Below are 15,182 nucleotides of genomic sequence, written 5' to 3' on the forward strand. Positions count from 1 at the left end.
GCATCAAAAAAAAATTTTTTTAGGCATATTTTGTATGCAAATCTTTAAACGCGAATATCTCCTAAACTAGAAGAGATAGACCCCCCAAAGTTGGCATCAAAAAAAAAAATTTTTTTTAGGCATATTTTGTATGCAAATCTTTAAACGCGAATATCTCCTAAACTAGAAGAGATAAACCCCCCAAAGTTGGCATCAAAAAAAAATTTTTTTAGGCATATTTTGTATGCAAATCTTTAAACGCGAATATCTCCTAAACTAGAAGAGATAGACCCCCCAAAGTTGGCATCAAAAAAAATTTTTTTAGGCATATTTTGTATGCAAATCTTTAAACGCGAATATCTCCTAAACTAGAAGAGATAGACCCCCCAAAGTTGGCATCAAAAACAAAATTTTTTAGGCATATTTTGTATGCAAATCTTTAAACGCGAATATCTCCTAAACTATAAGAGATAGACCCCCCAAAGTTGACTTCAAAAAAAATTTTTTTAGGCATATTTTGTATGCAAATCTTTAAACGCGAATATCTCCTAAACTAGAAGAGATAGACCCCCCAAAATTGGCATCAAAAAAATTTTTTTTAGGCATATTTTGTATGCAAATCTTTAAACGCGAATATCTCCTAAACTAGAAGAGATAGACCCCCCAAAGTTGGCATCAAAAACAAAATTTTTTAGGCATATTTTGTATGCAAATCTTTAAACGCGAATATCTCCTAAACTATAAGAGATAGACCCCCCAAAGTTGACTTCAAAAAAAATTTTTTTAGGCATATTTTGTATGCAAATCTTTAAACGCGAATATCTCCTAAACTAGAAGAGATAGACCCCCCAAAGTTGGCATCAAAAACAAAATTTTTTAGGCATATTTTGTATGCAAATCTTTAAACGCGAATATCTCCTAAACTATAAGAGATAGACCCCCCAAAGTTGACTTCAAAAAAAATTTTTTTAGGCATATTTTGTATGCAAATCTTTAAACGCGAATATCTCCTAAACTAGAAGAGATAGACCCCCCAAAATTGGCATCAAAAAAATTTTTTTTAGGCATATTTTGTATGCAAATCTTTAAACGCGAATATCTCCTAAACTAGAAGAGATAGACCCCCCAAAGTTGACTTCAAAAAAAATTTTTTTAGGCATATTTTGTATGCAAATCTTTAAACGCGAATATCTCCTAAACTAGAAGAGATAGACCCCCCAAAATTGGCATCAAAAAAATTTTTTTTAGGCATATTTTGTATGCAAATCTTTAAACGCGAATATCTCCTAAACTATAAGAGATAGACCCCCCAAAGTTGACATCAAAAAAAATTTTTTTAGGCATATTTTGTATGCAAATCTTTAAACGCGAATATCTCCTAAACTAGAAGAGATAGACCCCCCAAAGTTGGCATCAAAAAAAAAATTTTTAGGCATATTTTGTATGCAAATCTTTAAACGCGAATATCTCCTAAACTAGAAGAGATAGACCCCCCAAAGTTGGCATCAAAAAAAATTTTTTAGGCATATTTTGTATGCAAATCTTTAAACGCGAATATCTCCTAAACTAGAAGAGATAGACCCCCCAAAGTTGGCATCAAAAAAAAATTTTTTTAGGCATATTTTGTATGCAAATCTTTAAACGCGAATATCTCCTAAACTAGAAGAGATAGACCCCCCAAAGTTGGCATCAAAAAAAAAAATTTTTTTTAGGCATATTTTGTATGCAAATCTTTAAACGCGAATATCTCCTAAACTAGAAGAGATAAACCCCCCAAAGTTGGCATCAAAAAAATTTTTTTTAGGCATATTTTGTATGCAAATCTTTAAACGCGAATATCTCCTAAACTAGAAGAGATAGACCCCCCAAAGTTGACTTCAAAAAAAATTTTTTTAGGCATATTTTGTATGCAAATCTTTAAACGCGAATATCTCCTAAACTAGAAGAGATAGACCCCCCAAAATTGGCATCAAAAAAATTTTTTTTAGGCATATTTTGTATGCAAATCTTTAAACGCGAATATCTCCTAAACTATAAGAGATAGACCCCCCAAAGTTGACATCAAAAAAAATTTTTTTAGGCATATTTTGTATGCAAATCTTTAAACGCGAATATCTCCTAAACTAGAAGAGATAGACCCCCCAAAGTTGGCATCAAAAAAAAAATTTTTAGGCATATTTTGTATGCAAATCTTTAAACGCGAATATCTCCTAAACTAGAAGAGATAGACCCCCCAAAGTTGGCATCAAAAAAAATTTTTTAGGCATATTTTGTATGCAAATCTTTAAACGCGAATATCTCCTAAACTAGAAGAGATAGACCCCCCAAAGTTGGCATCAAAAAAAAATTTTTTTAGGCATATTTTGTATGCAAATCTTTAAACGCGAATATCTCCTAAACTAGAAGAGATAGACCCCCCAAAGTTGGCATCAAAAAAAAAAATTTTTTTTAGGCATATTTTGTATGCAAATCTTTAAACGCGAATATCTCCTAAACTAGAAGAGATAAACCCCCCAAAGTTGGCATCAAAAAAAAATTTTTTTAGGCATATTTTGTATGCAAATCTTTAAACGCGAATATCTCCTAAACTAGAAGAGATAGACCCCCCAAAGTTGGCATCAAAAAAAATTTTTTTAGGCATATTTTGTATGCAAATCTTTAAACGCGAATATCTCCTAAACTAGAAGAGATAGACCCCCCAAAGTTGGCATCAAAAACAAAATTTTTTAGGCATATTTTGTATGCAAATCTTTAAACGCGAATATCTCCTAAACTATAAGAGATAGACCCCCCAAAGTTGACTTCAAAAAAAATTTTTTTAGGCATATTTTGTATGCAAATCTTTAAACGCGAATATCTCCTAAACTAGAAGAGATAGACCCCCCAAAATTGGCATCAAAAAAATTTTTTTTAGGCATATTTTGTATGCAAATCTTTAAACGCGAATATCTCCTAAACTAGAAGAGATAGACCCCCCAAAGTTGGCATCAAAAACAAAATTTTTTAGGCATATTTTGTATGCAAATCTTTAAACGCGAATATCTCCTAAACTATAAGAGATAGACCCCCCAAAGTTGACTTCAAAAAAAATTTTTTTAGGCATATTTTGTATGCAAATCTTTAAACGCGAATATCTCCTAAACTAGAAGAGATAGACCCCCCAAAGTTGGCATCAAAAACAAAATTTTTTAGGCATATTTTGTATGCAAATCTTTAAACGCGAATATCTCCTAAACTATAAGAGATAGACCCCCCAAAGTTGACTTCAAAAAAAATTTTTTTAGGCATATTTTGTATGCAAATCTTTAAACGCGAATATCTCCTAAACTAGAAGAGATAGACCCCCCAAAATTGGCATCAAAAAAATTTTTTTTAGGCATATTTTGTATGCAAATCTTTAAACGCGAATATCTCCTAAACTAGAAGAGATAGACCCCCCAAAGTTGACTTCAAAAAAAATTTTTTTAGGCATATTTTGTATGCAAATCTTTAAACGCGAATATCTCCTAAACTAGAAGAGATAGACCCCCCAAAATTGGCATCAAAAAAATTTTTTTTAGGCATATTTTGTATGCAAATCTTTAAACGCGAATATCTCCTAAACCAGAAGAGATAGACCCCCCAAAGTTGGCATCAAAAAAAATTTTTTAGGCATATTTTGTATGCAAATCTTTAAACGCGAATATCTCCTAAACTAGAAGAGATAGACCCCCCAAAGTTGGCATCAAAAAAAATTTTTTAGGCATATTTTGTATGCAAATCTTTAAACGCGAATATCTCCTAAACTAGAAGAGATAGACCCCCCAAAGTTGGCATCAAAAAAAAATTTTTTTAGGCATATTTTGTATGCAAATCTTTAAACGCGAATATCTCCTAAACTAGAAGAGATAGACCCCCCAAAGTTGGCATCAAAAAAAAAATTTTTTTTTAGGCATATTTTGTATGCAAATCTTTAAACGCGAATATCTCCTAAACTAGAAGAGATAAACCCCCCAAAGTTGGCATCAAAAAAAAATTTTTTTAGGCATATTTTGTATGCAAATCTTTAAACGCGAATATCTCCTAAACTAGAAGAGATAGACCCCCCAAAGTTGGCATCAAAAAAAATTTTTTTAGGCATATTTTGTATGCAAATCTTTAAACGCGAATATCTCCTAAACTAGAAGAGATAGACCCCCCAAAGTTGGCATCAAAAACAAAATTTTTTAGGCATATTTTGTATGCAAATCTTTAAACGCGAATATCTCCTAAACTATAAGAGATAGACCCCCCAAAGTTGACTTCAAAAAAAATTTTTTTAGGCATATTTTGTATGCAAATCTTTAAACGCGAATATCTCCTAAACTAGAAGAGATAGACCCCCCAAAATTGGCATCAAAAAAATTTTTTTTAGGCATATTTTGTATGCAAATCTTTAAACGCGAATATCTCCTAAACTAGAAGAGATAGACCCCCCAAAGTTGGCATCAAAAACAAAATTTTTTAGGCATATTTTGTATGCAAATCTTTAAACGCGAATATCTCCTAAACTAGAAGAGATAGACCCCCCAAAGTTGACTTCAAAAAAAATTTTTTTAGGCATATTTTGTATGCAAATCTTTAAACGCGAATATCTCCTAAACTAGAAGAGATAGACCCCCCAAAATTGGCATCAAAAAAATTTTTTTTAGGCATATTTTGTATGCAAATCTTTAAACGCGAATATCTCCTAAACTAGAAGAGATAGACCCCCCAAAGTTGGCATCAAAAACAAAATTTTTTAGGCATATTTTGTATGCAAATCTTTAAACGCGAATATCTCCTAAACTATAAGAGATAGACCCCCCAAAGTTGACTTCAAAAAAAATTTTTTTAGGCATATTTTGTATGCAAATCTTTAAACGCGAATATCTCCTAAACTAGAAGAGATAGACCCCCCAAAGTTGGCATCAAAAACAAAATTTTTTAGGCATATTTTGTATGCAAATCTTTAAACGCGAATATCTCCTAAACTAGAAGAGATAGACCCCCCAAAGTTGACTTCAAAAAAAATTTTTTTAGGCATATTTTGTATGCAAATCTTTAAACGCGAATATCTCCTAAACTAGAAGAGATAGACCCCCCAAAATTGGCATCAAAAAAATTTTTTTTAGGCATATTTTGTATGCAAATCTTTAAACGCGAATATCTCCTAAACCAGAAGAGATAGACCCCCCAAAGTTGGCATCAAAAAAAATTTTTTAGGCATATTTTGTATGCAAATCTTTAAACGCGAATATCTCCTAAACTAGAAGAGATAGACCCCCCAAAGTTGGCATCAAAAAAAATTTTTTAGGCATATTTTGTATGCAAATCTTTAAACGCGAATATCTCCTAAACTAGAAGAGATAGACCCCCCAAAGTTGGCATCAAAAAAAAATTTTTTTAGGCATATTTTGTATGCAAATCTTTAAACGCGAATATCTCCTAAACTAGAAGAGATAGACCCCCCAAAGTTGGCATCAAAAAAAATTTTTTTAGGCATATTTTGTATGCAAATCTTTAAACGCGAATATCTCCTAAACTAGAAGAGATAGACCCCCCAAAATTGGCATCAAAAAAATTTTTTTTAGGCATATTTTGTATGCAAATCTTTAAACGCGAATATCTCCTAAACTAGAAGAGATAGACCCCCCAAAGTTGGCATCAAAAACAAAATTTTTTAGGCATATTTTGTATGCAAATCTTTAAACGCGAATATCTCCTAAACTATAAGAGATAGACCCCCCAAAGTTGACTTCAAAAAAAATTTTTTTAGGCATATTTTGTATGCAAATCTTTAAACGCGAATATCTCCTAAACTAGAAGAGATAGACCCCCCAAAGTTGGCATCAAAAACAAAATTTTTTAGGCATATTTTGTATGCAAATCTTTAAACGCGAATATCTCCTAAACTAGAAGAGATAGACCCCCCAAAGTTGACTTCAAAAAAAATTTTTTTAGGCATATTTTGTATGCAAATCTTTAAACGCGAATATCTCCTAAACTAGAAGAGATAGACCCCCCAAAATTGGCATCAAAAAAATTTTTTTTAGGCATATTTTGTATGCAAATCTTTAAACGCGAATATCTCCTAAACCAGAAGAGATAGACCCCCCAAAGTTGGCATCAAAAAAAATTTTTTAGGCATATTTTGTATGCAAATCTTTAAACGCGAATATCTCCTAAACTAGAAGAGATAGACCCCCCAAAGTTGGCATCAAAAAAAAATTTTTAGGCATATTTTGTATGCAAATCTTTAAACGCGAATATCTCCTAAACTAGAAGAGATAGACCCCCCAAAGTTGGCATCAAAAAAAAATTTTTTTAGGCATATTTTGTATGCAAATCTTTAAACGCGAATATCTCCTAAACTAGAAGAGATAGACCCCCCAAAGTTGGCATCAAAAAAAAAATTTTTTTTAGGCATATTTTGTATGCAAATCTTTAAACGCGAATATCTCCTAAACTAGAAGAGATAAACCCCCCAAAGTTGGCATCAAAAAAAAATTTTTTTAGGCATATTTTGTATGCAAATCTTTAAACGCGAATATCTCCTAAACTAGAAGAGATAGACCCCCCAAAGTTGGCATCAAAAAAAATTTTTTTAGGCATATTTTGTATGCAAATCTTTAAACGCGAATATCTCCTAAACTAGAAGAGATAGACCCCCCAAAGTTGGCATCAAAAACAAAATTTTTTAGGCATATTTTGTATGCAAATCTTTAAACGCGAATATCTCCTAAACTATAAGAGATAGACCCCCCAAAGTTGACTTCAAAAAAAATTTTTTTAGGCATATTTTGTATGCAAATCTTTAAACGCGAATATCTCCTAAACTAGAAGAGATAGACCCCCCAAAATTGGCATCAAAAAAATTTTTTTTAGGCATATTTTGTATGCAAATCTTTAAACGCGAATATCTCCTAAACTAGAAGAGATAGACCCCCCAAAGTTGGCATCAAAAACAAAATTTTTTAGGCATATTTTGTATGCAAATCTTTAAACGCGAATATCTCCTAAACTATAAGAGATAGACCCCCCAAAGTTGACTTCAAAAAAAATTTTTTTAGGCATATTTTGTATGCAAATCTTTAAACGCGAATATCTCCTAAACTAGAAGAGATAGACCCCCCAAAGTTGGCATCAAAAACAAAATTTTTTAGGCATATTTTGTATGCAAATCTTTAAACGCGAATATCTCCTAAACTATAAGAGATAGACCCCCCAAAGTTGACTTCAAAAAAAATTTTTTTAGGCATATTTTGTATGCAAATCTTTAAACGCGAATATCTCCTAAACTAGAAGAGATAGACCCCCCAAAATTGGCATCAAAAAAATTTTTTTTAGGCATATTTTGTATGCAAATCTTTAAACGCGAATATCTCCTAAACTAGAAGAGATAGACCCCCCAAAGTTGGCATCAAAAACAAAATTTTTTAGGCATATTTTGTATGCAAATCTTTAAACGCGAATATCTCCTAAACTAGAAGAGATAGACCCCCCAAAATTGGCATCAAAAAAATTTTTTTTAGGCATATTTTGTATGCAAATCTTTAAACGCGAATATCTCCTAAACCAGAAGAGATAGACCCCCCAAAGTTGGCATCAAAAAAAATTTTTTTTAGGCATATTTTGTATGCAAATCTTTAAACGCGAATATCTCCTAAACTATAAGAGATAGACCCCCCAAAGTTGACATCAAAAAAATTTTTTTAGGCATATTTTGTATGCAAATCTTTAAACGCGAATATCTCCTAAACTAGAAGAGATAGACCCCCCAAAGTTGACATCAAAAAAAAATTTTTTTTAGGCATATTTTGTATGCAAATCTTTAAACGCGAATATCTCCTAAACTAGAAGAGATAGACCCCCCAAAGTTGGCATCAAAAAAAATTTTTTTTAGGCATACTTTGTATGCAAATCTTTAAACGCGAATATCTCCTAAACTAGAAGAGATAGACCCCCCAAAGTTGGCATCAAAAAAAATTTTTTTAGGCATATTTTGTATGCAAATCTTTAAACGCGAATATCTCCTAAACTAGAAGAGATAGACCCCCCAAAGTTGGCATCAAAAAAATTTTTTTTAAGGCATACTTTGTATGCAAATCTTTAAACGCGAATATCTCCTAAACTAGAAGAGATAGACCCCCCAAAGTTGGCATCAAAAAAAATTTTTTTTAGGCATATTTTGTATGCAAATCTTTAAACGCGAATATCTCGTATACTAGAAGAGATAGACCCCCCAAAGGTGGCATAAAAAAATTTTTTTAGGCATATTTTGTATGCAAATCTTTAAACGCGAATATCTCCTAAACTAGAAGAGATAGACCCCCCAAAGTTGGCATCAAAAAAAATTTTTTTTAGGCATATTTTGTATGCAAATCTTTAAACGCGAATATCTCGTAAACTAGAAGAGATAGACCCCCCAAAGGTGGCATAAAAAAATTTTTTTAGGCATATTTTGTATGCAAATCTTTAAACGCGAATATCTCCTAAACTAGAAGAGATAGACCCCCCAAAGTTGGCATCAAAAAAAATTTTTTTTAGGCATATTTTGTATGCAAATCTTTAAACGCGAATATCTCGTATACTAGAAGAGATAGACCCCCCAAAGGTGGCATAAAAAAATTTTTTTAGGCATATTTTGTATGCAAATCTTTAAACGCGAATATCTCCTAAACTAGAAGAGATAGACCCCCCAAAGTTGGCATCAAAAAAAATTTTTTTTAGGCATATTTTGTATGCAAATCTTTAAACGCGAATATCTCGTATACTAGAAGAGATAGACCCCCCAAAGGTGGCATAAAAAAATTTTTTTAGGCATATTTTGTATGCAAATCTTTAAACGCGAATATCTCCTAAACTAGAAGAGATAGACCCCCCAAAGTTGGCATCAAAAAAAATTTTTTTTAGGCATATTTTGTATGCAAATCTTTAAACGCGAATATCTCGTAAACTAGAAGAGATAGACCCCCCAAAGTTGGCATCAAAAAAATTTTTTTTAGGCATATTTTGTATGCAAATCTTTAAACGCGAATCTCCCAAATTATATATATATATTATTATCAAAAATTGTGTTTTGAAACTTAAAAGATAATGACTAAGAGATACTGGTTTGGATAAGTATTTTGTAATACCGTTTTTTTTACTGAAATGATATGAAAAGTTTATCCAAGTTAAGTTTATCCACCTAACATTTTTTGTGTTAAAGGGTCTCTCTTGTGTCCTTTAATAAAAAAAAAATTAAAAAAAAATGGATTTTTCCATGGAAACCGAGGAGATTCTTAAAAGTCCTTCCCTTTCAGTTTATCACCGAAGCAATGGATACTCCACAATAGATGCTCAAGATGACGAGGATGAGGACAGTCAGGAACTCCCTGCAGTCGATCAGGTGGATCCTGAAATGAATGAGGACGAAATCTCCGCAGAATTGGCAAATTACGAGCGTCTGCTCAGCGAAGTAATCCAATTCCGTTCGACTACTTCCTCTTGGACGAGGAATGAGCGCCTTGCTTATGCCCAGGAGTTTGCAAGTCTCTTTGATGAGCTGCTGGGCATAGAGTCGGGCTCAGACGATGAGGATCACTACGCTGAGGAGCACGTGATTGCAGTGGAGGAGCCAACACCAAAATAAATGGAGAAGGGGAATATCTTATCGGGATAGGCATCCTGTAAAACATTTATTTTATATATAATTACTAATTGTATTATTACAAAAAATACGCAATACACAGGTTTATGTTATCATCGGTATTTTCATTTATTTTTTCCGGAGAGGATTTTCACGATCTCTCTAGAGATCTGGCTATTGGTTGCTCTGTGGATTCTTCTTACATTTCAGAAGTGGGAAAGGATAGGAAAAATTGTTTGTGTTCCATTTTGGCGAATAAAATTGTTGTCTTCTCAAGGTAAGAAAACATTCATTACTGTCTTCTCTTGAGAACGCAAGGAGTTTGTTTTTTTTCTGCAAGAAAATATTCACACCAAGAGGAAGAAATATATTCACAATATTCGCACAATATTCACCAAAAATTTGTGGAATATTCACGAATTTTGCATCCTTCTTGATTCACATTTAATCCATCTCTGAAACTCTTAGTATTTAACTTTAAATCTACAAATATTTAATATTTTTTATGTATATAGTTTTTTAGGTTATTTGATTTATACTTTTTTTTTATTTAAATATTATAGCAATATTTTCATCTTATTTTCCTTTCTCTTCCTATAAAATACCAGCAATATTGGATTTCTTATACAATTGTTCTTTTTTCTTTATTTATCTCTTATTGGAATATCAATGTGTTGATTTTTCTCTTATTAGTTTTCTTGGTGGTTCGAGATGAGCTTCGAGATTTTTTTTTGTTTTTTCTTTAAATCTTTACAACAATTTAGTGAATTATTGGCATTTCTTTATCAAATATTACCTCTTTTTTTTAAATTTCATTTTACATGGTAAGGTTTGATTTCACGAGAAGCCCCGCCCAAAAATATGTTTTAGCCATGCCTCTTTTGGTATAAGAATTTGAAATTTGCTGTGACCGTCTCAAGATAGTCATAACAAAAATCACATTTATTAAATCACTTTGGAGGGCTCATTTATTTTAATCGATTTGGTTAAATTTGGATTTTTTTTTTGGAAAGGTTTTGAAATTCTGAACCCGACTGCATCGGTAATGAATCGGTTAAGAGCCAATAATTGAATAATTTTTTCGTAAATTATTTGTTTTACTTGCCCTTTAGTTTATTCCCTAGTTAGAAGTCAAACGGTAAGAGACATCAACTTTCGGTATTCAATGACCCCCTCTTTCCCCCATAGTGAACATTATCTCGCGCGATCTTTTTTCTTTTTCCCTCAATCCCCTACAAAACCATGTTTTTCGCTTTATCTCAAAATTGGCCTAAGCTTTTTTAATGATTTTCGAATATGTTTTAAAGTTAATCGTTAATAAACTTGCATAGACCTAAAAAAAAACCTGCAGAACGATAATTCACGGATAACTATCTCGTAAGTTCGGGCATTTTGCAAAGCTGGGATACTTTGCCATCTTTTTTTTTATTTTTAGATAGCACCGATGATGCCTAAAATCATTGTAAACAGAAAGTTTAGGTTTTTCGATAAAATTGATGCCAATCACTGATCTCTCGTGAAGATCGCCGCCAATTATTGATTTTTCCAGATATATCAACGCCATCAATGCCAAACTCCGATCTTTTACTACACATCGATTCCAATGGCTAATTCAGCTCACCTTTTCCAAAGATAGTTGTCAATTCCCATTCCTTCATATGCAATTATACTACATTACTACAACTATCAATTTACCGATTGTATACCAAAGGTTCTTTAATTTTACTGTTCATTGTTGTCTTAATCGTAGCGCTATTGATTTATCGGTAAAATCTTCGTCAAAATCGGTAATATTTCGAAAAATTACCAAGTATTTCCGGAATGCTATTCGGAAATAGTTCGAATAGTTTGATGTTCATCGATCTTTCGGAATTATTAAAATTATTTTTTTGTAAAGATCGATATGTAAAGTTGATCCTTTTATCTTTACCAGTGACGACATTTAAGAAGATTAAGGCCTATTGTTATTTTTTCAGAGATATTGATGTCGTACATTGATCTTTTGGAATTATCAAAGTTGATCTTTTACAAAGATCGATGTCGATCGTATGAAAATAGTGCTAAAGCGTTGAAGTTACCGAATAAAGTTTTAATAAATCCGATCGATGGCGATTTACGATTGATTCGACTATCAAACTATTTATTTTTTAGGTAAAATCGCTGTTTATCGCTATCTTCTTAGTAAGATCTTTTATTCTTCTTCTCCTCTTCAGATTTTAAGACTAACTAATTTGTTTCTTGAGATACATTAGACTCTCGCTAATTCGGCTCTTTTAAGATCGGGCTACTTTTTAATTCGGGCAGCAGTTTACATTTGAAAAAAAGTTTGTTGTCATTTTTCAAATTTGATTATGATTATCAAATGAATAAAATAGCATTGAACAGAGTGGGCCATTGCTCTTTTAATCGATTTTCAAAGAAGCAATGGAGAAGTGATATGACAGAGGAACCACCACTAAAGGAAAAAGTCGTTTTTCTGCTTTTGTAGTGGTAGTCGCCAGCATTTGAAAAAATCGTCGCCAAGATTGCTTTTTAAAGCCAATTTGTCAAGTTCAATTAACGAAATTTCAATAAAAATTCATGGTTTTATATGGAAAATAGGTTTTAGAATTAGTTTAGTGACACAGAATTAGTTAAAAGGCGTGATTTGATAGTAAAAATGTGCTAAATATGGGTCTCCCAGCGACTTTTGCAATATTTCATAATTCGTGGAAAATTATGAAAATGATGTGGAAAATCGGTGATTTATGAATTGGAATAGAAAATTGTAGAGTTTTGGAAGCATTTGTGACTATTTATTTTTTATATTGTCCGTGAAAAATCCTCGGGAAAATGTCTTGAAAAAGTGCTTGCTTTGCTCAAAGAAATCCACCAAGACGGTTCAGTTGTCAAATAGAAGATGGCGGACAGTGCTCTTTTGCAACATTTGTGTTGATGTTTTACACGTAATTTTGCACGGAAGTAACCAAATTTCCGTAGTAAGTTCATTAAAAATTATTAAAGAATTGGCCAGTGAAAAGATTTGTGGCAAAATTCTGTGATTTTCACTGTTTTTTTTTTTCTTGTGTTTTTTTTTAGTGTGAAAAATTGTCCGGGAAAAGAGAGCATGCAGACCATATTTGGGATCTATTTTGGGGCTCTTGGAGGCTTTTCTTAGTCATTCTGCCATTCTAACTTCTCTGGAGAAGGCCCTAGAAGTTCTAGGTAGCCTTCCAGACAATTTGTGTGCTGTTTCGAAGCCCTCCGGACACTAAAATTCATTCCACTTGATCACCATAAGTGTCACTGACTGGAAAAAAAAATCCTTTTTATCCTTCAAGAATTGGAAATATTTCACATCCTTTGTACTGTAAGGATTCTAGAATAGTTTCTTTTTATTTGTAAAGGAAAAAAAGAATTAAAAACTTACAAGAAACATAAAAATTTTCCAATTTTCTATCAGTGTTTGTTAACGAACTGTCCTTTGTTCTCAAAAAAACCTGCAAGTTTTACAAATTTATCACAATTATCGCATTTTTTATATTTATTAGACTTCTTGCAACAAAATTAGGCAAGAAGATTTCCTCAAGAATAATTAAAATTCCTAAAAACATTAAAAAATGAATGCCACATCAGCCACTTTATTTAGTGTTGCCAGATTCGAATGCAAAAATGACTTTTTCCTTTAGTAGTGGTTCCTCTGGATATGATACCTTCATTTTTTTCGATTAGATAATTCACTGAGAACAGCGCCATCTAGTGTAAGTAAAATGTCCAAGGCGGGAAATATTTTCAGTTGTTCAAAACAATGTAATTCACATTATTCACATGTATTTTATACTAAACTTTAATTTCACTAAGCCTAGACTCATTTTAAATGTATTTCAAAAGTTTTCACAAGAGTTTTATGAGTAAAATTTCCTTTGTTTTGATTTTTCCTGGCATCAGCTGATTTCGATGGTGGTCGATGAAATTTCGAAGAGTGAATTCAAATAGAGAATGTTAACGGACTATGTAATATGAAAGTGTCAAGAAAAAGCAATTGACCGGGCAATTGCTTTTTGCTTTTTGTTCAAGGTATTTAAATTTGGCTAATTTTACTAAAATATCATTTTCTTTTTACAGAATATTGTCTCAGAGAACGGAAAAAGATCAAATTGATGCAAAAATTGGTTTGATGCCTCAATTTTTTGAATATTTTTTCCACATGTAAAAAAGCAATGAAGGAGTAAAAAAGCAATGACCATGTAAAAAAGCCCAGTCTGTTCGATGTGAATATGCTCAAATTTGGCATGGTTTGTCTTAGTTTTGATGTGATTTTGCATTATTAAGGGATTTTCATGAAATTTACTATATATATGAGTATAACTCAATAATATGTGTATGCAGATGAATAAAAAATCGTTGCATTTCAAAAAGTTTGTCGCCCAAATTTCTCTGTAATTCGGGCGACATTTCGGTCCCAATCCCAAATGCACGAATTTGGGTGAGTCTGTAACTCACGCATGTCCTTCAACGATTTTTCTGGAAATATCGAATTTGATCTTTTGCAAATATCGATGTTGATCACGTGAGTGGTGACTTTAAATTTGTTGATTGTAAATGAAATTTGGATAACATTTTTCCGTTGGTAGTTGATTCGAATATCAAGTTATTGATTTTTCGGTAAAATCAAAGTCAATCGCTGATTCTTTAGAAAGATCAAAGAGATTAAACCTAATCATTAGTTTTTCGAAAACATTGACGTAGTTTATCGATCTTTCGAATCCTTGTATTTTCATTGAATTTCCCGATTATTGATTAATGTTGCGGTAAAATCAACTCTTCGGAAAAAAAACTAGAAATTTTCCCAATGTTTCGGAAACTTCAAAATCCTGAACGCACTGAACGCCAAACAAAAATCACGACATTTTATTTCTAAGTGATGCCGTATCACTAAATTTGTCTCTTTCCTGGAATTTAGCATAACATTAGCATACATAATTCTCTAACCTGAGAGAGAATAACAAGAAAACTTAGGATGATTTCGATGATTTATAAAGATGCGTGACATTTCTAAATTTTGTTTTTAATAATTCCGAAAGCTCATTGTTACTTTGCTCAGCTCATTAAGTTCAGTACACTGAGAAAAAAAGAGGCTGCGATTAACTTTTTTCGTCATAACTTTAACACTTTTTGGGTGTAAAAATATATCAACATTTTTTAATAGCCGTACTCACTATGGCGTTGTTATCTTGTAATCTGTAATCTGTAAAGGGCTGTTAAGGCCATCATCGTGAGTGGCAAAATAGTCACTTTGACGTTTCGTAATCTTGTTAAGTTTTTTTGTTTACATTTTGGTGGTTATCGTCACAATGAGTCGCAAGTACAATAAACAGCGTTTTATTAATTTCTTGGAACAGGAAGCAAACTGCGATCTTTTGGATGTGAATGCTTAAGAAGAAAGGCAGGTAAGAAATTTACTTCCTACGAAATTACAATTTTTACCCTATGAATTTTTTTTTATGACCGGCTCAAACAAAAACACTGCACAAATTCTGAGGTTATGTCATTTCTCATTCAATTTTAGCTTTTTCTGAAAGCTCCAAAAGCT

The 15,182-nt window shown here is 32.2% G+C and overlaps 1 protein-coding gene and 1 long non-coding RNA gene across 2 annotated transcripts in view; one reads left to right on the plus strand and one right to left on the minus strand.

Annotated features, from left to right (window-relative positions):
- The window catches only part of LOC129809640 (uncharacterized), a 33,445-nt gene extending 23,713 nt beyond the window's left edge, over positions 1–9,732 (plus strand). The window contains exon 4 of the mRNA XM_055859612.1: positions 9,285–9,732. Coding sequence (XP_055715587.1) covers positions 9,285–9,613 — 329 coding nt within the window. The 3' untranslated portion in view covers positions 9,614–9,732. The remainder of the gene's footprint in view (positions 1–9,284) is intronic.
- Positions 9,628–13,188, minus strand: LOC129809644 (uncharacterized). Its single transcript, XR_008752659.1, has 2 exons — positions 13,020–13,188; positions 9,628–12,899 (listed from the first exon to the last, which is right to left on the minus strand). It is a non-coding gene; the product is annotated as an uncharacterized LOC129809644 (long non-coding RNA).
- Positions 13,189–15,182: the final 1,994 nt, after the last annotated feature.

Source organism: Phlebotomus papatasi, chromosome 1, assembly GCF_024763615.1.
Source record: "Phlebotomus papatasi isolate M1 chromosome 1, Ppap_2.1, whole genome shotgun sequence".
Classification (NCBI taxonomy): Eukaryota; Metazoa; Arthropoda; class Insecta; order Diptera; family Psychodidae; genus Phlebotomus; species Phlebotomus papatasi.